Source organism: Eumetopias jubatus, unplaced genomic scaffold (genome assembly GCF_037043125.1).
Source record: "Eumetopias jubatus isolate StellerSeaLion01/CBP00866 unplaced genomic scaffold, mEumJub1_p1.0 scaffold_17, whole genome shotgun sequence".
NCBI lineage: Eukaryota > Metazoa > Chordata > Mammalia > Carnivora > Otariidae > Eumetopias > Eumetopias jubatus.
Genome location: NW_028274823.1, coordinates 58941352 through 58966431, shown reverse-complemented (window position 1 = coordinate 58966431; position 25080 = coordinate 58941352). Strand labels below are relative to the sequence as shown.

Here is a 25080-nt window from a genome sequence, read left to right as displayed (position 1 = left end):
GTAAATTTTTAAAATGTGAATCTGTGATGTATTTAAAATTTATGCTACTTAATAGTGGGAGGAGGAGATCCATTTAAGAAAACACCAGTTGTAAGAGAGCATTTCTTTCCCCTTGATTTGAAATGCCACTTTAACTGTAAACAAAAATTACATATGAGACAGAGTCCTCTCTTGTATTTGAAGTTCATATCATTGTCCTGGCTTTTCAGGTACTAGTGCCACATTTTTTTTTAATTATAGAGATTTTAGAATGTATTTTAGTATTTGGTAGGGATAGTTCACCTTACTCGCTCTTTTTCAAAGCTTTCTATTATTCTTTTCTGTTTTTGCTTCCGAATAAACTTTAAAATGAATTTGTCTAGTTTAAGATAGAGCCAATGACATTTTTAATGAGATTTCATTAAATTAAGTTACAATGATATTGAATCTTCCTATCCCATAACATGGTTTTTCTTTCCATTTATTCAAGTTTACTTTTGTGTCTTCAGGATTGTTTTGTGTAGTTTTCCTCATATATGTCTCTCTTTTTTAAAAGACGTGTCATTATACTGTGGCGCCTGGCTGGCTCACAGCATGCAACTCTTGATCTCGGGTTTTCAGTTCGAGCCACGTGGTCAGTGTAGAGATTACTGAAAAAATAAAAATCTTTCAGGTGCCTGGGTGGCTTAGTAGGTTATGCGTCTGGACTCTTTCAGAGATCAAGCCCTGCATTGGGCTCCACACAGAACTTTGGGCCTGCTTGAGATTCTCTCCTTCTTCCTCTACCCTTTCCTCTGCTCGTTTCCCCTCTGTCTGTCTCTCTCTGTAAAATAAATAAATAGATAAGTAAATAAATAAAATCTTTGCAAGAAAAGTGAGTAAATAAAAATCTTTTTTAAAAAAAAGTGTCGGGATGCCTGGGTGGCTCAGTTGGTTAAGTGTCTGCCTTCAGCTCCGGTCATGATCCCAGGGTCTTGGGATCGAGTCCCACATGGGGCTCCTTACTCAGCAGGGAGCCTGCTTCGCCTATTCCTCTGCCCATCACTCCCTCTGCTTGTGCTCTCTCTCTCTCTCAAAAATAAATAAATAAAATTTTTTTAAAAAAGAAAAAAATGGGGCGCTTAGGTGGCTCAGTCGTTAAGCCTCTGCCTTCGGCTCAGGTCATGATCCCAGGGCCCTGGGATCGAGCCCCGCATCGGGCTCCCTGCTCGGCAGGAAGCCTGCTTCTCCCTCTCCTACTCCCCCTGCTTGTGTTCCCTCTCTCTCTGTGTCTCTGTCAAATAAATAAATACAATCCTTAAAAAAAAAAGAAATGTCATTGTATAAAATATAAACAATATATATTGTCCCCTCTCTGATCCCCACACAAAATTAATTTGCATACCTTATCTTTACAATGCCAGTAATATACAAACTATTTTTAATGTCTGCTAATTCTTTTGTACGTAGATTCACAATAAACATAGTAACTCTTGTATGAAAGCACTGCTTTGAAGGATAGACATATATTGCCTCATTTAATCTTCCCAAGAATCCAATAACCTAAGTTTTATTCTATTTCACTCAGTGTAGATCTAGCATACCTTTTTAATTTTTAAGTAATCTCTATACCCACTGTGGGGTTCAGTCTCATGACCCCAAAATAAAGAGTCTCATGCTTTACTGACAGGGCCGGTCAGGCATGCCTTCAGCTTATCTTTTTTTTTTTTTTTTTTTTAAGATTCTTACCGGGGTGCCTGGCTTGCTCAGTTGGTAGAGCATGTGTCTCTTAATCTCGGGGTTGTGAGTTAAAGCCCCATATTGGGTATGGAGCCTAGTTAAAAAATAAATAGAATAAATAAATAAATAAATATTCTTATTCTCTATTATTACAGAATAGATGCAAGAATCCTTCAGTGAACTCTTATATACCTCTCACCTAGATTTCATCATCATTAAGTTTGTAACATTTGCATTTATATACAAAGTCACACATACACACACATATTATTATTGATTAAAAATAATTTTTTTCATTCTGGATTGTCAGCTAGTTGCAGGCTTTATGCTTTTTCCTGTAAATAATACATAAGAGGGTATATTCTAAGCATGAGGACATTCATTTACATAAACCCAGCAAAATTATTAAAATCAGAAAATTTATCTTCGATAAAATGCTGTCATCTAATCTACAGTTCATATTCAGATATTGAATATTTTCCAAGAATGTACTTTATAGGGGCGCCTGGGAGGCCCAGTCAGTTAATCATCTGCCTTCGGCTCAGGTCATGACCCAGGGTCCTGGGAGCAAGTTCCACATCGAGCTCCCTGCTCCGCGGGGAATCTTCTCCTCTCTCTCTGCCGTCTGCCTGCTTGTTTCTGGTCTCTCTTGTCTCTCTCTCTCTCTCTCTCTCTCAAATAAATATATAAAATCTTGGGCGCCTGGGTGGCTCAGTTGGTTAAGCAACTGCCTTCGGTTCAGGTCGTGATCCCGGAGTCCTGGGATCAAGTCCCACATCGGACTCCCTGCTCAGCGGGGAGTCTGCTTCTCCCTCTGACCCTCTTCCCTCTCGTGCTCTATCTCTCATTCTCTCTCTCTCTCAAATAAATAAATAAAATCTTAAAATATATATATATATAAAATCTTAAAATAATAATAATAATGTACTTTGTAGTAATTTTCCCCCACCCAGGAATTGATGGGTTAACTTGTTTTGCCTTTTTCATGTCTCCCTCTCTCCTCTTTTTGGTCTCTTGATTGTTTCTTATCTCATGCGTTGTCTTCCATGGCATTGATTTTTTTTTTAAGATTTTTTAAATTTATTTGAGAGAGACAGAGAGAGATTGCACAAGCGTGGAGAGGGAACAGGGAGAGAATCTCAACTCCCCACTGAGTGCCAAGCCCATTGCAGAGTTCTGTCTCACAACCCTGAGATACCGACTGATCAGAAATCAAGAGTCAGATGCTTAACCAACTGAGCCACCCAGGCGCCTGGGCATTGACATGCATTGACATTTTTGAAGGCCTAATTTTATAGACTGTTGCTCAGTTTGTGTTTGACTGATTGTTTCTTTCTAATTAAAATCAAGTGAGGAATTACTGGTAGGACTACACTTTTTTTTTGTTTTTTAAAGATTATGTTTATTTATTTGACAGAGAGAGACACAGCAAGAGAGGGAACACAAGCAGGGGGAGCAGGAGAGGGAGAAGCAGTCTTCCCGCAGAGCAGGGAGCCTGATGCGGGGCTCCATCCCAGGACCCTGGGATCATGACCTGAGCCGAAGGCAGACGCTTAACAACTGAGCCACCCAGGCACCCCGGGAGTACACTTTGTCCATAATATCAGGACCTGTTTCAGTTCATTTGTCCTATTACCAGTGATGTTGACTATTTCAGATATTCTGCAAAAGCTCTTTTAGGTCTCACAGTTCTGTACTGTTTCTGTGTGTTTCATTGTTTAACTGTCAGATGTTAATTAAACTACATTTTTCTTTCCTTCACATGTATCATTTCAATGACATGAATGTACTATTTATTTTTCTTTTTGTAGTCAGTGTTTTCTTAATATCAGGTATTTTCTTGACTTCACAATTAAAAAATACTACTAGTTTTGATCTCAAAATTTCTGTATACTTTTCATTTACTGATTTTCTAACTATGGGGTTTTTTGTTTGTTTTTAATCATTACATAAGTACCACATACATACTATTAGAAATTTCCAAGTATTATGCAATTGGAAGCCACAGGAGTGTATGTTATTTCCTCGGGTTTCATATTTTTGTATGAATGTTTTAGTCATTGTCATTCTTACTATCAGGTCCATGTTAGGGTCTCAGAAATGCCCCCAATGTACTAAAATACCAAGTTACTGAATGAAACAAGCTTTAAGTTCAATTTTTCCTTTTGTATTCTTAATAAAGGCTTTTGTTAAAATTAACAAGGTGATTTCACATACAATATATAATCCAGTATCAATCCTCGGGATTAAATAACGTCAGTTTATAGATGACGGAGTTAAAGTCCAAAGAGGTAATGAGATACTTTCCTTTTCATATCTGATAGGGGAACAGATCCAAGATTTAAAATGCAGACCCTTTGGGTCACCTGGGTGGCTCATTCAGTTAAGCTGCCGACTCTTCATTTCGGCTCAGATCATGATCTCTCAGGGTCTTGAGGTTGAGCCCTAGGTTAGGCTCTGTGCTGAGCATGGAGTGTATTTAAGATTCTCTCTCAACAAAATAAAGTAAAATGCAGACTGTTTATTTTCTCTCAGGCATATCCAAATCAAACAAGTTTATGGGTATTTCTGTATAGTTTATTGCTATTTATTTGGATTTACAATCTTGAACAAACATTTTAGTTAAAAACTTGCTTATATTCAAGGGCCGTTAGCTTTGGGTTAATGCTACTTAAGATAAAATAAGTAGTGAAATAAATACATTAAAATCAGTTCACTAGTCATCTATACTTCTAAAGTTACAGGAATCTGAAATGTTCTGTCTGAGGTATTGGCCTTGCTTTATCAGTTCATTCCCTTGCAATTATCACCTTACAGCCGTACCTGTACATGTCAAGGAATTGATCCAGAGACTTGTGGAGCTTCGTTCTCTTTTGGCTGTTCATGGAGTATGTATTTCAATGGCTGTAAATTTGGTAGAAGCCCAAGCCCTAGAAGATTTAGAATTGATCCAAGCTCTCCCTTACACGTAAGTGTCCCTTTTTACTTTTCAATTACACAATGAATTTATAAATACATTCCTTAAAATATTTTCTAAATAGTAAAACAATGAAATATTTTTAAAGTAGTGGAAAAAAAACTAAGAATATATATAAGTAAATAGTTTAAAATTCTCTATAAATTAGGTAAAGTCTTTAACTACCAACCCAAATTCCAACTGTCCCTGGTTCCCTCCTCCTCTCCCCTAACCCCAGAGACAATCATTGTTAAAAGAACCTAGAATTTTATACCCAGCCAAAGTAGGAAGAATAAATAAAGCCATTTGCCAACATTTCAAAGACTCAGAAAGTTTACTACCCACAGAACTACTATGAAAGAATTACTAAAGGACGTAATCCAGAAAGAAGATATATGAAACCGGAACCAATCTGTCCGGGACACGAGGCCATGGTGAGCAAAGAAATTAGTCAACCTTACTGTTAAGTTTAAATAAGTTGAGTACTTACATTTTTTTAATTAAAATAACAACCGATAAGTATAATTCCATACTCTTATCAACTCAAGGGTGGGTAGGCACTGGGGGAGGGGGGCACCTATAGGAACTAAGTGTGGTAATGTTTTATGCTTTGTTTGGAGTGGGGAGAATTTAGATACTAAGATCAGTGTTTTTCAAACTTTGAGCTGTGACCACAAATAAAAAACATTTTATATTACAAACTGCTATCCAATGGTATGTGCAAGTAAATAATTAAAATAAAACCGTCAGAAAATAATACTTCATCTTCTATGTAAGAGAAGATATTAAAATATTAAACAGTTAATATCCAATCTAGTTATTGCTGAGGATCACTATGATTCACTATAATATTTTTTATAAATTCTCATTTTCTTTTTTCAAAAGTTAGTTATTACCTACACTGAACTGATTTCTTGGCCCACGAATGAGTCATGACCCACAGCTTGGAAAACACTGCTCTAGATGTTGTCAGAAAAACATATATTTGGCAAGATTATTTTTAAGATTTTTTAGATGAATAGAAATAGAATTTTTACATTTTGAAATTATTGTGGGGAAAAAATCTTTAAAAAGAAAACAATCAAAAGATTTTTAAAGATCATTAGAATACAAGATAAATAGGAAACACAAATAAAACAGGAATGAATCCAACTATATCTATAATACAATGAATATAACATCTTTCAAGAAACTCCAAATTAATAATCATCCTTTTACAGAGATAATCAGAATTATTTAGCATTTTCTTGAGTTGCCATCTACTGCAATTAAACAAGGAAATGATTCCAGAGAGAACTATCATTTGCAGATCAAGGACCTTAGAAGAAATCTAATAAGTCTGTTAGGGGCGCCTGACTGTCTCAGTCAGTAGATTGTGTGACTCCTGATCCGGGGTCGAGTTCAAGCCCCACGCTGGGCATAGAGCTAACACTTTTTAAAAAAGGAAGTGGGTTAAACCTTTAGGGAGAAAACTTTAAAAATTTAGTAAAGGACATATAAAACACCTGATCGTGGAAAGGTGCTATGTTCAACCATATGAACACATGATAATGTGATGTCCTTCTCCCTTAAAATTAATCAGTTAAGTTTTCTTTCCAAATACTATATGATAAAACTACCAGTATGTAAATATATTTGTAATACTTACATGACTGTTAAATTTTTATTCTACAACAGAATATTATATAATTAATGAGTATGAGATCAGTTTTTGTTTATGATCATTTTAAATATTGAATAACATCTGTATGGTGCTTATAATACAGAAAAAAGCATTTCTCATTACAGAAACTGACAGAAGGCCAGGATGAAGCTCAGAGCAGGCAAGGGAGAGTAAGGTGAATGCAGTGACCTTGTATGCGATGTCAGCCATTTTGGAAGATCATTAAAGGATTTAATGAAAGTGATACAATTACACTTTTCTTTGAAAGAGATCTCTATAGTTGCTCTTTGAATAATGGATTGGAGTTGGTAAAGAGTGTGTTTAGCAAGATGAGCTAGCCTTAAGAATAGTCCAGAGAAGGGATCATTGTAACTTGGAATATGGTTGTGACAGAAGAAATGGTGGGCAGTTGTTAGTCTGGAAAGGTTTTAATTATTAGATCGTAGTGTTATCACTTGATATAAGGTACATGGAAATAGAACCCAGTTTCAAAAGGGCAGATTATGGATTCATTCTGGAGCCACTAGGTGAGAGATTTCTATAAAATCCAAGTGCGAATGTCAGGTCAATAATAAGAATCTGGGAGCACCGGGGTGGCTTAGTGGGTACAAGTGTCACACTCTTAGTTTTGGCTCAAGTCGTGATCTCCTAGGTCTCGAGATCGAACCCCACGTGGGACTCCACACTGAGTAGGGAGTCTCCTAGAAGATTCTCTCCCTCTGCCTCTTCCCCAATTCACGTTCTCTCTCTATCTCTCTCTCTCTCTCAAATAAGTCTCAAATAAGAAAATGGAGAAGAATCTGAAACTCAAGTGTGATTTGTGGTCCAGGTAGTAATTATAGCCACAGACATGGGTATAAGACAGTCCTAGAGATCAGGTGTAGGATGAGAAGAGCAGAGGAATGTAGGCTTGAGCCCCAATAGGTAAAGATCTGATAAGAAGAAACCTCTATATCTGACACACACATTCATTCTAATGAAACAATTAGAAAATCAAAATTTTTGCATTATGTATAATGAGACTTAAAATTGTAAAATGATACCTGTGGTCAGCTATAAAGCTTTATTGGATTTTTTTTCTATGTGCCTACTTTATTTCAACATCTCTACACTGTAAATGAGATATTTCATGATGACCAATTACTCAGTCTTTGACTTCTGATACCAGATAATTCGTAACCTCCTAGCAGTGCAACACAATTATCTACTCTACCTAAATATTTTAGGTGTTAGAAAACAATCAAAATCTTTTTGGTAGGTACTTAAATCACAATTGTAAGTTTTCCCCAGATAAATGAAATAATGGGTGAGTATAGCCAGGAAGTGTTTTTAAAGTAGGGTCCTGACTTTCCTGACTATATTTATGAAACTATATTTTAAAGTATCAGATACATAAGTAAGACAGATGAAAGGGACACAGTAATCTATATATAGACCTGATATACATAAATTTCTTTTTCAATGAAAGCATCAACCTAAATCATTAGGAAACCAAAAGAGTGATCACTGATGTTTTATAGTTGCCCAAATTGGGGTTTGTTAAATGTGCTCAAGAATTAACTGCCTATGTCTACACTGTGTGTGGCTTTGGCTTTATTAACAATCTGATGAATATCAGAAGTGAACTAATCCACATGAAGATCTTCTTTCTGTGTTCTTGGAATCCACCAGATCTCAAATGAAGCAGAAGCATGGAGCCTTCCGAAGTCTCTCCTTCATCCTTCCTCTCAGTTCCCCTTTGATAGTCTTCCTTGGATGTGACTGATCATTTATCAGTTCTTTGATTTGATTTAGGATACAGTCCTCTCCCAAAAATTATTACAGTTGTCTTTCATCAATTGTTTCCAAAGTCTGCCTTCTGCTGCATACATTATACTGTCTTCAGTGATTTTTTTAAAAGATTTTATTTATTTATTTTAGAGAAAGAGACAGAGAGCGTAAGCAGGGTGGAGGATAGTCTCAAACTGTCTTAGCTCTGAGATCTCCACTCAACTCGGGGCTCAAACTCAAAACCTTGAGATCACAACCTGACCTGAAGCTTCAGTGATATTTTGAATAGAGACATTTGTCATGCCTGTTCTCCTTGAAAAAAAGGTCTTACATGTTTCTACCATCAGTAGCAGTCTAGACTCTTTTTATGGTGTCCCACCACATCTTCCACAATTTGTAACCATTATAATGTGAAAAAGAAAATACTAGCTTTAGACAACCAGTTGCCCACTTACCTATTATTGAAGCTGTTAGCACAGAACCTGATATGTAGTATGCGCCTTATGTTTGTTGTTCTCCCACTTCCGTTATAGAAACTTGTTGCGCTGTGTCAGAGTTCTTTACTTCAACATCTCCTCTTGCCACTAGGAGCCCTGTCTTGATTTATTTCAAGTGCCCAATACTACTGAATAAATATAAAATAGGGTTCTTCTATTTATCAACATGAGCACTTTACCTCTAACACCATTTAGATTTCTAATTAGCTTATAACATAGAACTTGAATTTCAAAGACTAAATTAAAGCATAATAATGACCAGTAGTTCACATTTTTTAAGAATCAATCCATGTGATTTTCTATGGTAGTTCTTTTATTAGGGTAAGTATGAGTTGTGCATCAACCACATATCAGCAATGATTTATGATTCGTTTTCATACCTAAAACTCATGTCATTATGAAACAACTTTTATGGACTGTCTTTTCCTGTAGGAAAAAAACCTTGAAGATAATTTACAGAGTTTGGCTACACGATTAGCTCCAATTTATAAGCAGTATGCTCCAGTTGCTTACCAAAACCAGGTACGTTTGGGGACCATATACAGTGCTCTTAAACATGGTTGAAATTTCTATATAAGCAACATCATTATTAATAGAAAACCTTCAGATCTGAACTTGAGTGTTTATCTGTTTTTACAGAACAGCTTAAAAAATTATCCAGCCTGGATGTGCCTGGCTGGCTCAGTTGGTAGAGCATGCAACTCTTGATCTCAGGGTCATGAGTTTGAGGCCCATGTTGGGTGTAGGTATTACTTTAAAAATATTTGTTTTTAATTAAAAAGTTATCACTTCCTATTATGAGAATTGAATTAAAACTCCAGAGTGACAGAATTGTAATTAATTCTAGAAATTTTAATTTATGAAACAGGAATGCACGATTGGTTCAACACAAGAAAATTAATCAATGTAGCATACTAACTACATTAATAGAACAAATGACAAAAAACACATGATCTCCCCATAGATGGAAGACATTTGACAAAATCCACCACTTTCATGATAAAAACAGTTAACAAAATAGCAATAGAAGGGAATTGCTTCAGCCTGATAAAGGACATCTACCAAACCCCATAGATAGTATCATAATTACGATAAAGACTAAAACATTTTTGCTTACTATCAGGAACAAGACAATATCTACTCTCCATTTCTATTAAACATTTTGCCAGAGGTTCTATTAAGAGCAAGTTGGAGAAATTCAGAGTAAAAAAGGAGATAAAATGATCTCTACTAGCCAACTGTATGTTCCTATGTGTGGAAACTACTGAGGGATACACATACGTACACACTCACTATTTGAGCTAATCAGTGAGTTTAGCAAGGTTTCAGGATACAAGATCAATATGCAAAGTCATTGTTTTTCTACATACTAGCAATAGACAATCCAAAAATAAAAATAAGGAAAAAAAGGTTGTCAAAATTTTGCAATTTTGTGCTTCAAAGGACATCATCAAGAAAATATATGAGGGGGGCGCCTGGGTGGCTCAGTTGGTTAAGCGACTGCCTTCGGCTCAGGTCATGATCCTAGAGTCCCGGGATCGAGTCCCGCATCGGGCTCCCTGCTCAGCGAGGAGCCTGCTTCTCCCTCTAACCCTCCCCACCTCTCATGTACTCTCTCTCTCTCTCTCATTCTCACTCTCTCAAATAAAATAAATAAATCTTTAAAAAATATATATATAAGGGCGCCTGGGTGGCTCAGTTGGTTAAGCGACTGCCTTTGGCTCAGGTCATGATCCTGGAGTCCTGGGATCGAGTCCCACATCGGGCTCCCTGCTCAGCAGGAAGTCTGCTTCTCCCTCTGACCCTCTTCCCTCTCGTGCTCTCTATCTCTCATTCTCTCTCTCTCAAATAAATAAAAAAAATCTTTGAAAAAAAAAAATAAATAAATAAAAAATATATATATAAGGGGTGTGGGAAATGAGGAGATGAAGGTCAGGGGGTACAGGCTCCTAGCCATAAGATAAATAACATTTGGGCATCTGTTGCACAGCATGGGGAATATAATTAACAGTACTCTATCATAGACTCAAAAAATTTTTAAGAGACCTTAAGTGTTACCACAACACGCACAAAATAATCCTCACTATGTGAAGGAATTGAGGTGTGAACTAACCTAATTGTGGCAGTCATTGTGCAAGACTGTATATGTATGCAGTCATCACAAAGTAGAAAATAAGTGTATAATGATCTTTTTATTTTAAACACAACCAGAGATCTAGATTTCTTCAATCTTTATTTGTATTATCACGAATAGCATGCTGTTAATTGCTAACCTTTGGTTTTAAAAAGATAGAAAATAGGTGTGTAATGATCTTTTTATTTTAAAACATAACCAGAGATCTAGATTTCTTCAATCTTCATTTGTATTATCATGAATAGCATGCTCTCTGTTAATTGCTAACCTTTGGGGTTTTTTGTTGTTTTTTTTTTTTCATTGTATTATGTTATGTTAGTCACCATACATTACATCATTAGTTTCTGATGTAGTGTTCCATGATTCATTGTTTGCGTATAACACCCAGCGCTCCATGCAGAATGTGCCCTCTTTAATACCCATCACCAGGCTAACCCATCCCCCCACCCCCTCCCCTCTAGAACCCTCAGTTTGTTTCTCAGAGTCCATAGTCTCTCATGGTTCATCTCCCCCTCCAATTCCCCCCCTTCATTTTTGCTAAACTTTGGTTTTAAAAAGAGTCCTAAATTCTATATTGGCTCATGAACATATGTATATATGTTTACCTACTTTTTATAGACATTGAAAACTTCACATGTGCTTCATGCACTGTAGTAGTCTGTCTTTCTCCAGGGATAATTTAGGCTTGGTTTGCTCAATATTCACCTCCAACAGGTATTGTTGTCAGCCTACCATCAGTCACAGCCAGTCACTGTCAACTTTACTTGCTATCCTCCTAGACTTTTCCTCCTGAATGTTACTGAACTACCCATCCGCTACTTTACCATACTATAGTCAGAAATCTCTGACTTACAATGTATAATTAGTTTAAGAACTTGGTCAGGAAGTGATTTTTACTCCTTACTAAAGGAGATTCTTTCTGGCTCTTAAAACTTTGTGCCATACATTTCTCTTTTTAGGTAGAATATGAACATGTTGCCCGAGAATGTCGGCTTGGCAGCAAAGAAGGTCGTCCGTTCTCTGGGGTCACTGCTTGCCTAGACTTCTGTGCCCATCCCCACAGGGACATTCACAACATGAATAATGGAAGCACTGTGGTATGTACCTGGGTGGCTTTTGATTCTAAACGGTCCATCGCTGTGTGCTTAGGCTGAGGTCCTGAAATACGATGATTGTTAAAAATCCTATTTTATGTTCTGTCCCACATAGTTTATAATATCAATGGTATTTAAATTATTGTTGATATACTTGCACAAACTTACAGAACTGGCCTTAAATATTTTGTTCAAAGTCTTGAATCATAGTGGTGCATTTGCTAGGAAGTAGGAGTACAATTCTATGCCATCAAACTGGTAGGTAGGAAGTTAAGCAACTTACTATTTTTTGTTTTTGTTTTTTGCCTTCTGTGTACCTCAGGGTTTTTGTGAAGGAACTAGGCCAAATGTATCATCTTTTTTGTGCCACTATATATGTATAAAGTTATGTTAGTATTCCAGAATTGTCAGAAATATTTGCATTTAGGTGTGCACACTTAGATTTACAGCCATAGAAAGAATTACATGCGCATAGCGTGAAGTCAATCAAGAGATGTTTAAATTAGGTAAAAGACCGTGGGGAGAATCATGCAATGGTCCTTTTGTAAGTGGAATGGGTTTTGCTTCCAGTAATTGTCTTCTCACCTGGTAAAACATTCCGCTCTATTTTTGCACTACACCAGTCTGTTTTTTTGGCCCCATATAAGAAAGATAGCTGCAGGTTCCTGAAAGTACACAATCTAATCCATCAAAAGGCAGCCTGCCTTTCTTGTTTGGCCAATAAGTCTGTGAGTGATAGATTAAGGAGCCTTTTTTTTCTTTTTTCTTAATCTTCCTTGTCCACTGTTGTTGATCAGTGAAGTCTTTGAGATCAATGATATTATAAATCTGTCCAGATGAATCTTGGCCGGAGTGTGGTTCATTGTCATTGCGTGGCTAGTATGTTTTACCTGATTTGCTTCATTACAAACTATCTGTGATCAGGCTGAATTAGGTTCAGAATCGAACTAAATTTTTGGTTCCACTTCTCTCGTGCTTCTGTGTATTATTCAGTGCTGCCTCTTCTCCACTGCTCTTATTCAAGCCATGAGGCTTATACCCAGAACTTGACATAACTCCAAATTTCTCCATCTCTGAAACCCTGAGTTCTCCAAATTCAGCTGCCAATTCTCTTTTCACCCTGTCTGCTGCCTTAGTCCTTCTAATTATGCTTCTCATATCTACTCCTTGTCCCCTTCTTAATCTCCCTGTGAACAAAGAAATTGATTAAACATTTATTGGTGGAAGAGTCTAATTTTTAACACGATTACTTTAAAATTACTGACAAATAACACCCAAGAGAGCTCAGTATTTCAAGTCTTGCTGGTAAATGTGACTATAAATATTGAGAAAATACTGTGATTTTTAAAACTTTAAGCTTATCTTACTTTCCCATCTGTATCATCAAGTCTATCGAGCTTACAATCAGGCAGTTTTCTTTCTCTCCAGCCTACTGTCTTAGAAAGAGCCCTTATCTCTGGAGAGATGTTTTTAATAAAAATAATGAAACCATGCGCGGCGCCTGGGTGGCTCATTCGTTAAGCGTCTGCCTTCAGCTCAGGTCATGATCTCAGGGTCCCGGGATCAAGACCCGCATCGGGCTCCCTGCTTGGTGGGAGGCCTGCTTCTCCCTCTCCCTCTCCCCCTGCTTGTGTTCCTTCTCTTGCTATCTCTCTCTGTCAAATAAATAAATAAAATCTTAAAAAAAAATAATGAAACCATTGGATATACTTTTGGTGGCTCTTTAATGACCCTTGAAAATTACCACTAAGATACTAATCCATGAAGAAAAATATGAATATTAGGTATCAAAGTCAGGAATTTCCTGTATGTAGTTCTGTAGTTTTATTTCTCTACAATGAATAAAAATAACTTTTAAAGTCAGGAGAAGGACTGAGATAGGTTATATTCAAGACAGAATTTTCTTCAGATGTCTTACTTCACATGCAAAAGAAAGGTAGGTAACTTACTGGTATGTTCCTAGCCAGAATAGAAGTAACATCAAGCAGAAAGAGAAAATTTATGAAAATGAAACGTTTAATTTTTAAAAACTGTTAGAATTTTTAAAAATAATTTTTAAAAATAATAAAAAATCAATTTAAAAATAAAACTATTAGAATATAAGTCCTGCTAGAGAGAAACCTCTTGTGCTTCATTTACTTCATTAATATCTGTTCAGTGCATTTAGCGAAGAAAAAAATCACCCTGGGGGGGGCAGGAAAAAAAAATCTGTATATCTATAGATAAATTCCACTTATAAGCAGAAGTGAAGAAATCCTAAAGGAAAACAGAACAAATTAGAAAATTCTTCCTAATTAATCCCCCCTCTACCCAAAGAATGTGACATTATTTAAGAAATAGGGAAATATATAGGCTAAAATAATGTCTTCTTAATATTTTATATGAACGCTGTGGACAATCCAGTAGATATTCCCTAACTTAGGCAATGAAGTAAAATGGAATGTAACAAAAGGCTTACTATTTAAAATATAGGAGTTTTGGGGTGCCTGGCTGGCTAGTTGGAATAGCATGTGACTTGATCTCTCTGTCCTGAGTTTGAGCCCCACACTGGGGATAGAATTTACTTTTAAAAAATACTATAAAATACATAAACAAGTATAATGTTATTGACTTATAAGATCAACTCAAAATTATACTGGTCTGCTTACAAACAGTTGATAAATTACTAGAATTGAAGCATGTTGAGTGGCTTGATATGTATTATTTATCCAAAATGACTATACCAGCAGTAACCAATGGAAAACAGAAAAATCCTTTTGACAATGGCAACAATTAGTAGGTAGAAATAACTGCGATGAATGTGCAGGACCTATTTCATGTTTTCTTTCTGTCAGGTTTGTACTTTAACAAGAGAAGATAACCGCTCCTTGGGGGTTATCCCTCAGGATGAGCAGCTGCATGTGCTACCGCTCTACAAACTCTCAGACACAGATGAGTTTGGCTCTAGTGAAGGAATGGAAGCCAAGATCCAATCTGGGGCCATTGAGGTGCTCGCACCCCGCCGTAAAAAAAGAACGCGTTTTACTCAGCCAGTTCCTCGTTCCGGGAAGAAGAGGGCAGCAATGATGACAGAAGTTCTCGCACATAAGATAAGAGCTGTGGAGAAGAAATTCATTCCTCGGATCAAGCGCAAGAATAACTCGACAACAAACAATAGCAAGGCTTCATCGCTACCGCTTTTAGGTGAGGCCTGTGGACACTGCTGACTTTCTGTGCACAACTTCCATTGGCCGAAGGGTTGGGACTGGCCTTTGCACCTTATTTCCCCTCTCCTTTATCTTTGCGGCTCTCTTAGGAATGAGGCATTCTGGGGAAAAAAGAAAGAAAGAAAAAAGAACCCAACTTTTGATCAGATATCAATTCAGTTAGATAATTGTTCTTAAGTCTCCTTTGTTTTTAATATAGGTTGGTTTAGAGTTCAAAATAAGACACTGACTACATTCCAATACAAAATTTCTCCATAATTGCCAAAACTCAAAGTCAACAAGAGAGTGGCCCGTCAGTATTTCATGGTATTTTTTCTATTTATGGTGTTTTGTTTTTTTAAACATGTTTTTATTGTTTGTTCCCCATCTGTTTCGAAGCCCAGCTCCGTCTTGGCTTATGGGAAATGACATTGCTTCCTTGAAGTCTTCCTCACTCAAGTTTAGCATCATTTTAAGTAAGGCAGTCGACAGGTATTACCGGGCACCCCTTTTTGTGGTTGTGTGTGTTGGAAATGTAGTGGTGGAAGAGGAGAGGGAGTGCTGTGCAAGAAAACCATTTGAATGTGGTTGCCAGAGAGCGATTTGCTGAGAATGAGGCATTTGAGTCAAGGCCCCAAAGCAATGAGATCATGAGTATTTTTATTTGGAGAAATAGCGTTCCAGGCAGAGTAAATGGCAAATGTAAAGGTCAGGAGGCAAGAATACTTGAGGCAAGCAAGGAGGCCAGTGTGGCTGAAGCCGAGCATGAAATGGGGAGAAGAGTAGGAGGTAGATCGGAGAGGGAAGAGGGGTCTCTGAGCTGTTCATCCGAGGCTTTGTTGACTGCTATAAAGACATTGGCCTTTATTGAGTGAGAGGAAGTTTACTGGATATTTCAGAATCGAGAAGGGCTGGGGCATCTGGTTGGTTCGGTTGGTGGAGCATGTGACTTTTGATCTCTGGGTTTTAAGTTCGAGCCCCACGTTGGGTGTAGAGATTACATAAAAATGAAATCCTTAAAAAAGAATAGAGAAGGATTATAACCTGACTGAAACCTAACATTCTGCTGACTGGATTGAAACTAGAAAATAGTAGGCAGAGAACAGAAAAGTAGGGCAATGGTATAGAGGCTATCCTAACAGCTCAGGAGAGAGGTGATGGAGCTTGGTCCAGATTGACTAATGAGAAGGACGTGAGAAATATCTGGTCCTGGATGTTTTCAAAGTAGAGTCAACAAGATTTCTCCTAAATATGGAATGTGGACCAAAAAAGAAGTGTGAGTGTTTATCCTGATGTTGGTCTGAAGAAACTGGAAAGATGGGGAAATCACCAAAATTTATGAGAAAGGGGGAGAGAAAAATAGATTTGTAAAGATACAGAGGGAGATCAGAAGCTCACTTTTGGACATGTCAATTTCAAGACACCTGTCAGACAACTGTAGGCTCGAGGTATGATTTAGGAAGTCAGCTGCATAGAGATGGTATTTAAAAGCCTGAGAGTGAATGAAATCACAGAGACACTAAAGGAGCTAGAAGGACAAATCCTAGGAATTCCCAAAACGTACAGGCTTCAGAGATGAAGAATCAGCAAGAGAGACTTGGAAGGTCTGGTGAGGTAGGAGTGAAACCCCAACACTGTATGTAGTGTTTCAAGGAGGGGAGGGATCAACCATGTCAACTACTGCTCTGTGTCAAGTGAGATGAAAATTGAAATTTCACCATGAGTTTTGTGGGCTACCAGAGGTCCTACTTGAGCAGACTCAATAGTGAGAATGAATGAAGTAGATTGATAGGGAAATGGGAGAGAAATGGAGAAATTCTTGTGGTTGGCTGTAAAGGGGATCAGTTGAATGCAGTGATGTTTACAGGGCTGAGAGGTTTTTTTCTGAAATGGAAAAATTTTTAAAGGTACAAAGTGAGTGAATAATGAATCCCACTTCCTTCTTATGCTCCAAATTTAAAACATTTTTTAATTTTAAAAATTTATTTTATTTAATTAATTAATTTCTTTAAAAGCAGCCTCCACACCCAGTGTGGAGCCCAACATGGGGCTTGAACTCACGACCCTGAGATCAAGACCTGAGCTGAAACCAAGAGTGGACACTTAACTGACTGAGCCACCCAGGCTGCCCCTAAAACATTTTAATACATAATAATTCTTATTTCATCTATATCCTTATCCAGGTCCCACCGCTTCAAAATTTTTGATAATAAATTGCAGAAGTCACATCATATTATCAATTACTTCATCAGTATGTGTCACTAAAAGATAAGGAATGTTTAGAACCACAATACCCAAAACAGATAAATCAGATAGTGCCTTAATACCACTCAGTGCTCAGATTGCTCCATTTGTCTCCTAAATGGTTTTTCTTTTTTGACATCTGGTATGTTTAAATCAGTATCCAAACAAGGTCACACGTTACAGTTAGTTGATATGTCTCCTATACCACTTTTCATTTAAAGCTTGCTTTTCCTATTATTCCTTCTTTTTTCTTTTTTACATATAGCAGAAACCATTATCTTGTAGAGACGAATTCAGCTTCATTTTTTTTTAAGATTTTATTTATTTACTTGAGAGAGAGAATAAGAGATAGAGAGCACGAGAGGGAAGAGGGTCAGAGGGAGAAGCAGACTCCCCGCCGAGCAGGGAGCCCGATGCGGGACTCAGTCCCGGGACTCCAGGATCATGACCTGAGCCGAAGGCAGTCGCTTAACCAACTGAGCCACCCAGGCGCCCCAGAATTCAGCTTCATTTTTAAAAACACTTAACCATGGGGGCACCTGACTGGCTCAGTAGGTAGAGCATATGACTCTTGATCTCGGGCAAGATGGTGAGTTCAAGCCCCACATTGGATGTAGAGCTCACCAAAACAACAACAAACCAAAAAACAAAAAACACTTGCTATGGCCAAGGACACTGGCTGATTTCTACACTCTTGTTTCCTCACATCAGGAAACACAGTGTCTGATGGTATCTCTTTTTGTGATGTTAAGGCTGATCCATGGTATAGGTGTTGTCAACGTGATTCACAGATTATAATGTTCCCTATGACCTTTTTACCTGATGGTTTTAGAAACACTTATTATCCATGTTCTATATTCTTTATTCCATTAGGAGTAACAAAGTCTGTCATTCTTTTTCCATTTGTTAGTTGATCTTTTAAAAAGAAATATTGTCGGGGCACCTGGGTGGCTCAGATGGTTAAGTGTCTGCCTTCGGCTCAGGTCATGATCTCAGGGTCCTGGGATCGAGCCCCGTGTCAGGCTCCCTGCTCAGCGGGAAGCCTGCTTCTCCCTCTCCCTCTGCTGCTCTCCCTGCTTGTGCTCTCTCACTCTCTCTGTTGAACAAATAAATAAAATCTTAAAAAAAAAAAAGAAATATTGTCCTTACCAATAACTTGTTAACTATGAGTTATGGTTCATGTAGAGAAATTAGAATAAATGCTTGGCAATTTGACTTTACTCACCAGTTTTCAGAATACAAGTTAATTCCTAGTCATCTTCCAGTGTGTTCAATTTTTTTTTAATTTAGTATCATTTTGATCTCATGTTTTTTATATTTTTTGTTATTATTTTATTGACAGTATTTATATTTCATTATTTTTTTAAGGATTTTATTTATTTGACAGAGAGACACAGCGAGAGAGGGAACACAAGCAGAGGGAGTGCGAGAGGGAGAAGCAGGCTTCCCACTGAGCAGGGAGCCCGATGCGGAGCTCAATCCCAGGACCCTGGGATTATGACCTGAGCTGAAGGCAGACGCTTAATGACTGAGCCACCCAGGTTCCCCTATATTTCATTATTATTTATAGTTTATATTTCAGTGCACATTAAATAGGCGGGTTTTTTTCCCAATTGAATATGAAAATGCTTTTAAAAATCCTCAAATTGAAACCAATATCCTCAAATTGTCCCATCTTTGATCAGTAGAAACCCATCATGCTGGCTTCTGAACTTTTTTGTCATGACCTCGATTGTCTTTGATAGCTTCCTTAGCTTCTGTTCTGACAAGATGTTCTAGGCTCATCTTATATAATCCTGCCCCATATATAAATTCAGCCATGTCTCCGGGGAGTCCAAAGAAAAAAAGACATCTTGAATTTATACTCAACATTAGAATTACAGGGTATTCCTTAACTTTGATTTTTTTATATTTGCAAGGACAGTTGGCTTATTTGTTTTTTGTAAGGAGAGAGAAATGACAGTGCAGACATTTATGTAATGCTAGGAAAGATTCAGTAAATAGATAGTGAAGATGCAAGGCAGAGAGAAGTAACATTCCTTTTTGCTTCTTAGCTCCATTTTATAAATACTTAGTTTAGATTTATTTTAAGATGCCCGTGTCTGGTTCCATGCTGCCTGTAAACAGTGTTCCTATCATTTTCATCTTTGTGTCATTCCCTAATACCATCTTCACAAGCTATGATTTTAGTAATATATATCCTGTTAGTAGCCCTCTCCACAATATTTGGCTTATAACCCCTTGTCCTTTTGTAATCTTACCCATAAGAACGTTTTTATTTTTTATCTTTTCTTTTTTTTAAGATTTTATGTTTTTATTTATTTGAGAGAGAGAGAGCAAGAGAGAGCACGAGCAGCAGGGAGAGGGAGAAGCAGTTCCCTGTTGAGCAGGGAACCCGATGTGGGACTTGATCTCAGGACCCTGGGATCATAACCTGAGCTGACGACAGACACTTAACCGACTTAGCCACCCAGGTGCCACCATAAGAACTTTTTTATATAGATTTATCCATTTCAGTAAAAGACTCCTTCCTTTTTTTTTTCCTCCTTCTTCTACTCCCAACCCCCCAAGACTCATTACTCTTTATAATCTTTCCTCCCCATGATTTATATTCTGTTGACAACCTCTATAATAGATGCAACCACAGATTTCTTAATGTGCCACCCCTTGGGTTCCGTGTACAAGTTCTCTTTAAAAATGAGAATTGGCGGGGTGCCTGGGTGGTGCAGTCGGTTAAGCTTCTGACTCTTAATTTTGGCTCAGGTCATGATCTCAGCGTTGTGAGATCGAGCCCTGCATCGGTTCTGCACTTGGCCTGGAGCCTACTTAAGATTGTTTCTCCCTTTGCCCCTCTCTCCATCCCCCTAAAAAAAGAGAGAGAACTGGGACACCTGGCTGGCTCAGTCAATGGAACATGAGACTCTTCATCTCAGGGTTGAAAGTTTCAGCCCCTCATTGGGTGTAGAGATTACTTTAAAAAAAAAAAAGGAAAAGCGAGATGAAAATGAGAGTTATCATGGTGCTGGCTTCGGCAGCACATATACTGAAATTGGAACGACACAGAGTAGATTAGCATGGCCCCTGCGCAAGGATGACCTACAAAATCATGAAGTGTTCCATGTTTTATTTTATTTAATTTTTTAAAAATTTTATCTACATGGGGCGCCTGGGTGGCTCAGTCGTTAAGCGTCTGCCTTCAGGCCCAGATCGTGATCCCAGGGTCCTGGGATCAAGCCCCGCGTCGGGCTCCCTGCTCAGCGGGAAGCCTGCTTCTCCCTCTTCCACTCCCCCACTTGTGTTCCTTCTCTCGCTGTGTCTCTCTCTCTCTGTCAAATAAATAAGTCTTTTTTAAAAATTTGTTTTAAAAATTTTATTTACCTTTCTATGTTTAAAAAGAGGGAGAGAGAGAAAAAGAATTACCCTGTCTCCAGGTTGTATTGTGTTATATTAGTTTCAGGTGTACAATATATGCAGTTATTTTGAATTAGATCATTGTTTTCTCCTATATTGTTAATTATTTTAAAACATGGCCACTTTTTCTATTTCTTGTCCTAAAATCTGCTGTTTTTGCACTTCCAAAAAAATTTTTTTAATATTTTATTTATTTATTTATTTGAGAGAGAGAATGAGATAGAGAGAGTACACAAGAGGAGGGAGGGTCAGAGGGAGAAGCAGACTCCCTGCTCAGCAGGGAGCCTGATGCAGGACTCGATCTCGGGACTCCAGGATCATGACCTGAGCCGAAGGCAGTTGCTTAACCAACTGCGCCACCCAGGCACCCCAAAAATTGTTATAGAACTTCAAAACGGGAAAAATGTTTCCATCAAGAAGAATGTTTCCATTTGCTATGAAGTTTGTGTGGTTATGGCAGAATAGATTACCCATAATAGCCAATGTGATAATAAAGATCTACCTAATTAGTGAGAAAGAAACAAAGCTTAGGGGCGCCTGGGTGGCTCAGTCATGAAGCATCTGCTTCGGCTCAGGTCATGATCCCCGGGTCCTGGGATCAAGCCCCACATCGGGCTCCCTGCTCAGCAGGAAGCCTGCTTCTCCCTCTCCCACTCCTCCTGCTTGTGTTCCCTCTCTCGCTGTATCTCTCTCTGTCAAATAAATAAATAAAATCTTTAAAAAAAAAAAGAAAGAAAGAAACAAAGCTTAAATGCACTTGGTCTTGAGGGTCATAAATGACTTATTTCAACTAAAATTTCTTATGTGACTTCCCCTAGCCTAATACTTGAGTTTGCCAGTCATGATGTTTTCTTGATAACTATTATTTTTACTTTTTTGAAAATGAGATCAGCAATACCTAAAATGTATCTAAACATCTCTTTGGGTAGAAATACTGCCCTAAATCATCATTTTATCACCTGCATTGTATTCCAATGTATGATTTTAATATTTACTTCATAGCCAACTAGGTCGTTTCTAATCTCTTACTATTTTAAACAATGGACAGTCTTCTGGCTAAATCTTTGTGCTTATTTATATTATTTGCAAAGGGAAGAATTCTTTAAGGAAAATTGTTGGGTGAAAAAGCATACCAAACAACATGCAATTTTTAATGCCTGCTTGTGTGTTTGACTTAAAGTCAATAGAACGAAACTGGCCAACATTGCCATCACCAATGTTTTGTTACATTATCCTTTGTATTTCTCTTTAAAATACTCCTTAAACACAACTCCCAAAAGTAGTTTGTACTTATCTTCGCATTTGGTGTCCTTTTCTCTGTTTAGGGAATAAAACTGAAGCCTTGCAACTTGAAATAAAAAGTGAAACTGAACCCCATTTTATCTTCAAAGGTTCGGACAACACTAAAACCTACTCATTGACCCCATCCATTCCTCACACATTGAAAGAGGCAAACATATCTCCAGGTTTCTCCTGGTCCCCTAAGACTGCGTCGGCCACAACAGCTCCTCTTAAGAATGATGCGTCAGTTCCGTACGGGTTTTCAGAAAGAAACAGCAATCCCCACTGCACAGTGCCTTCTGCGAGACACAGTGGTGCTAATGCAGCTGCAGGGGAATGCACTGGAATTGCACAGCCTGGCGACGTGGTTTCTCTTCCCACCTTGTCGACTCCCATGACAGATACCCTGGTTTATTCTGAGCCTCCCATTGGTCCGTCTGAACAGCTACCTTCTAATCATCCAAACCAGCAACTCCCATTTACCACCTCTCCTCATGACCTGGCTTCCTCTCTGGTGGAAGAAGATGAGCAGCATTCTGACGCAGATGAGCCTCTATCTGATGACCCCCTCTCAGACGACCCCCTGTCACCCACTGAGGAGAAACTGCCCCACATCGATGAGTATTGGTCAGACAGTGAGCACATCTTCTTGGATGCCAACATTGGTGGGGTGGCAATTGCGCCTGCCCATGGCTCCGTTTTGATCGAGTGTGCCCGGCGAGAGCTTCATGCAACCACTCCTGTCGAACACCCAAACCGGAATCACCCCACACGCCTCTCCCTTGTTTTCTACCAGCACAAAAACCTGAATAAGCCCCAACATGGTTTTGAACTGAACAAAATTAAGTTTGAGGCTAAAGAAGCTAAGAATAAGAAAATTAAGGCCTCGGAGCAGAAAGACCAGGCAGCTAATGAGGGTCCCAAACTGTCCCCTGAAGTTAATGAGTTGAACCAAATTCCTTCTCATAAAGCGTTAACATTAACCCATGACAATATTGTCACCGTGTCCCCTTATGCTCTCACACATGTTGCAGGACCCTATAACCATTGGGTCTGAAGGCTTTTCTCCCCTTCTTAATGCCTTTGCTAGTGCAGTGTATTTTTTCAAGGTGCTGTTAAAAGAAAGTCATGTTGTCGTTTACTTATCTTCATCTCACCCATTTGAAGGCTGAGGTAAAAAAAAAACAAAAACAAAAATAGGGTGGGTATTTCTTAACTGTGACTATATTTTGACAATTGGTAGAAGGTGCACATTTTAAGCAAAAATAAAAGTTTTATAGTTTTAAATACATAAAGAAATGTTTTGGTTAGGTGTTAACCTTGATAGAATCACTCAGTTTGGTGCTTTAAATTAAGTCTGTTTACTATGAAACAAGAGTCATTTTTAGAGGATTTTAACAGGTTCATGTGCTATGATGTAAAATCAAGACACAGTGTTAACTCTACACAGCTCCTGGTGCTTACCCACATCAACAGTTAAAAATAAGCTGCATTATTATTTCATGGTGCCATCGTTCCAACATCTTCCAATCATTGCTAGAAAATCGGCATATTCCTTTGAAATAAACCAATGAAATGTTTTCTCTCTCAAGATATCTCTCCTGTATAAAATAATTCATTATTGTTAATAATGGTTGGAGGCTGTTCATAAATTGTAAATATATATTTTAAAAGCACTTTCTATTTTTAAAAGTAACTTGAAATAGTATAGTATAAGAATCTTATTGTCTATTGTTTGTGCATATTTGCATACAAGAGAAATCATTTATTCTTGCTGTGTAGAGTTCCATCTTGTTAACTGCAATATGTATTCTAATCATGTATATGATTTGTTTTTTTTTTTAAATGTGTCCTTTCTCATGCAGATATTAGCTACTTATATAAAATAGTTAGAACATGCAAAAATTGTTAATTTTCTCTAAAATCGGAATTAGGAAGCATATCACCAATGTCGATTAACATTTTATTTGGAACTAAGTAAGAGTGGTCTCTTCTGATTTATCAAGCAACAGTGGCTCCGATTTTACTTTCACCCCAGCTTTCTCAATGTCATCATGAAAGGTTTTTGCAAAAGGAGATGGGACATTGTAGGATTCAGAAGAGTCAAATGCTTCTAACGTTTCAAGGTGATAAAATATAAAAATTAAGTAGCAAGAACCCTACCCATCCCAAATTGTCTTATTTGTTCTGAAAGTCATTCTGGTACAGAATTAGAATAAAATTGCCATAGAAATCTTTTGAAAACAAATCCCCTATTGTCGTCACACATCCACACATCCCAAACAGTAGGAGTGGTAATCTAAATACGGTTTTGCCCATTAAGAGCTAATCCAGAGTAGTTTATCTAAGCGAATTAGTTTTAGGGAAATAAATACTCATCTTCTCTGGTAATTGCCTGTGTTCTAGGTAACAGGAAAATAGGCATTTCATTTATGTTAGCCCTCCCGTATTTTTTCCCATTACTTATTGGCTCATTTTATAGCAAAACAAAAGGTATTGCCCAAACAAAATGTTTAGAGCATGAAATTTCAGTGAAATACTTGATTCTATTAAAATGCAGAGGTGCTATAACATTCAAAGTGTCAGATACCTTGGGAGTGTGGAAAACCTAAATAATGGTGCTTCTCCCTTGGAAATGCCATAGGAAGCCCACAACTGCTAACACTCAACAATTTTGGTGCAAAAGCAAACAGTTCCAGCAAGCTCTAAAGAAAAACTCATTGTAACTTATATTAAAATAATATATGGTGCAAAGTATCAGTTTCAAGCTTTTGACTAATCCAAGTAAAGGAATATGAAGGGATTGTATATAACAAATATCCATTGGTAGACCATCATCTTGTACAAGTAGATTTCTGCTTCTTGAATATGTAAAATAGGGTGATTCATTGACTTGTTTTAGTATTTTGTGTGCCTTAGATTTCCGTTTTAAAACATATTTTTGTGAGCCTAAGGTTTCTTATAAGTATATAAATAAGTGATTGTTTATTATTTCAGCTGCTTTGATAAGATATTTACTAGTATTAGACTATCAGGAATACACCCTTGTGATATTTCGTTTTAGATATTAGGCCTTAGCTTCCACTAGAAATTATCTCCTCACCAGATTTAATGAATCAAGTTTTAAGACCCTTTATCCATCCACCC

General features: G+C 37.6%; 1 protein-coding gene and 1 non-coding gene across 7 annotated transcripts in view; both read left to right on the top strand.

Moving 5' to 3' along the window:
- The window catches only part of TET1 (tet methylcytosine dioxygenase 1), a 125166-nt gene extending 101565 nt beyond the window's left edge, over positions 1-23601 (top strand). For 4 of the 6 annotated variants that reach the window (XM_088019834.1, XM_088019836.1, XM_088019833.1 and 1 more), the window contains 6 exons: positions 4516-4666; positions 5002-5088; positions 9017-9106; positions 11678-11815; positions 14647-14995; positions 21978-23601. In XM_088019834.1, the coding sequence (XP_087875960.1) occupies positions 4516-4666; positions 5002-5088; positions 9017-9106; positions 11678-11815; positions 14647-14995; positions 21978-22990 (1828 nt within the window). In that variant the 3' untranslated portion in view covers positions 22991-23601. The remainder of the gene's footprint in view (positions 1-4515; positions 4667-5001; positions 5089-9016; positions 9107-11677; positions 11816-14646; positions 14996-21977) is intronic. The other 2 variants (XM_088019837.1, XM_028109680.2) reach the window with 1 other exon arrangement.
- LOC114214238 (U6 spliceosomal RNA) lies at positions 20261-20367 on the top strand. The gene has a single exon (XR_003610364.1). It is a non-coding gene; the product is annotated as a U6 spliceosomal RNA (small nuclear RNA).
- Positions 23602-25080: the final 1479 nt, after the last annotated feature.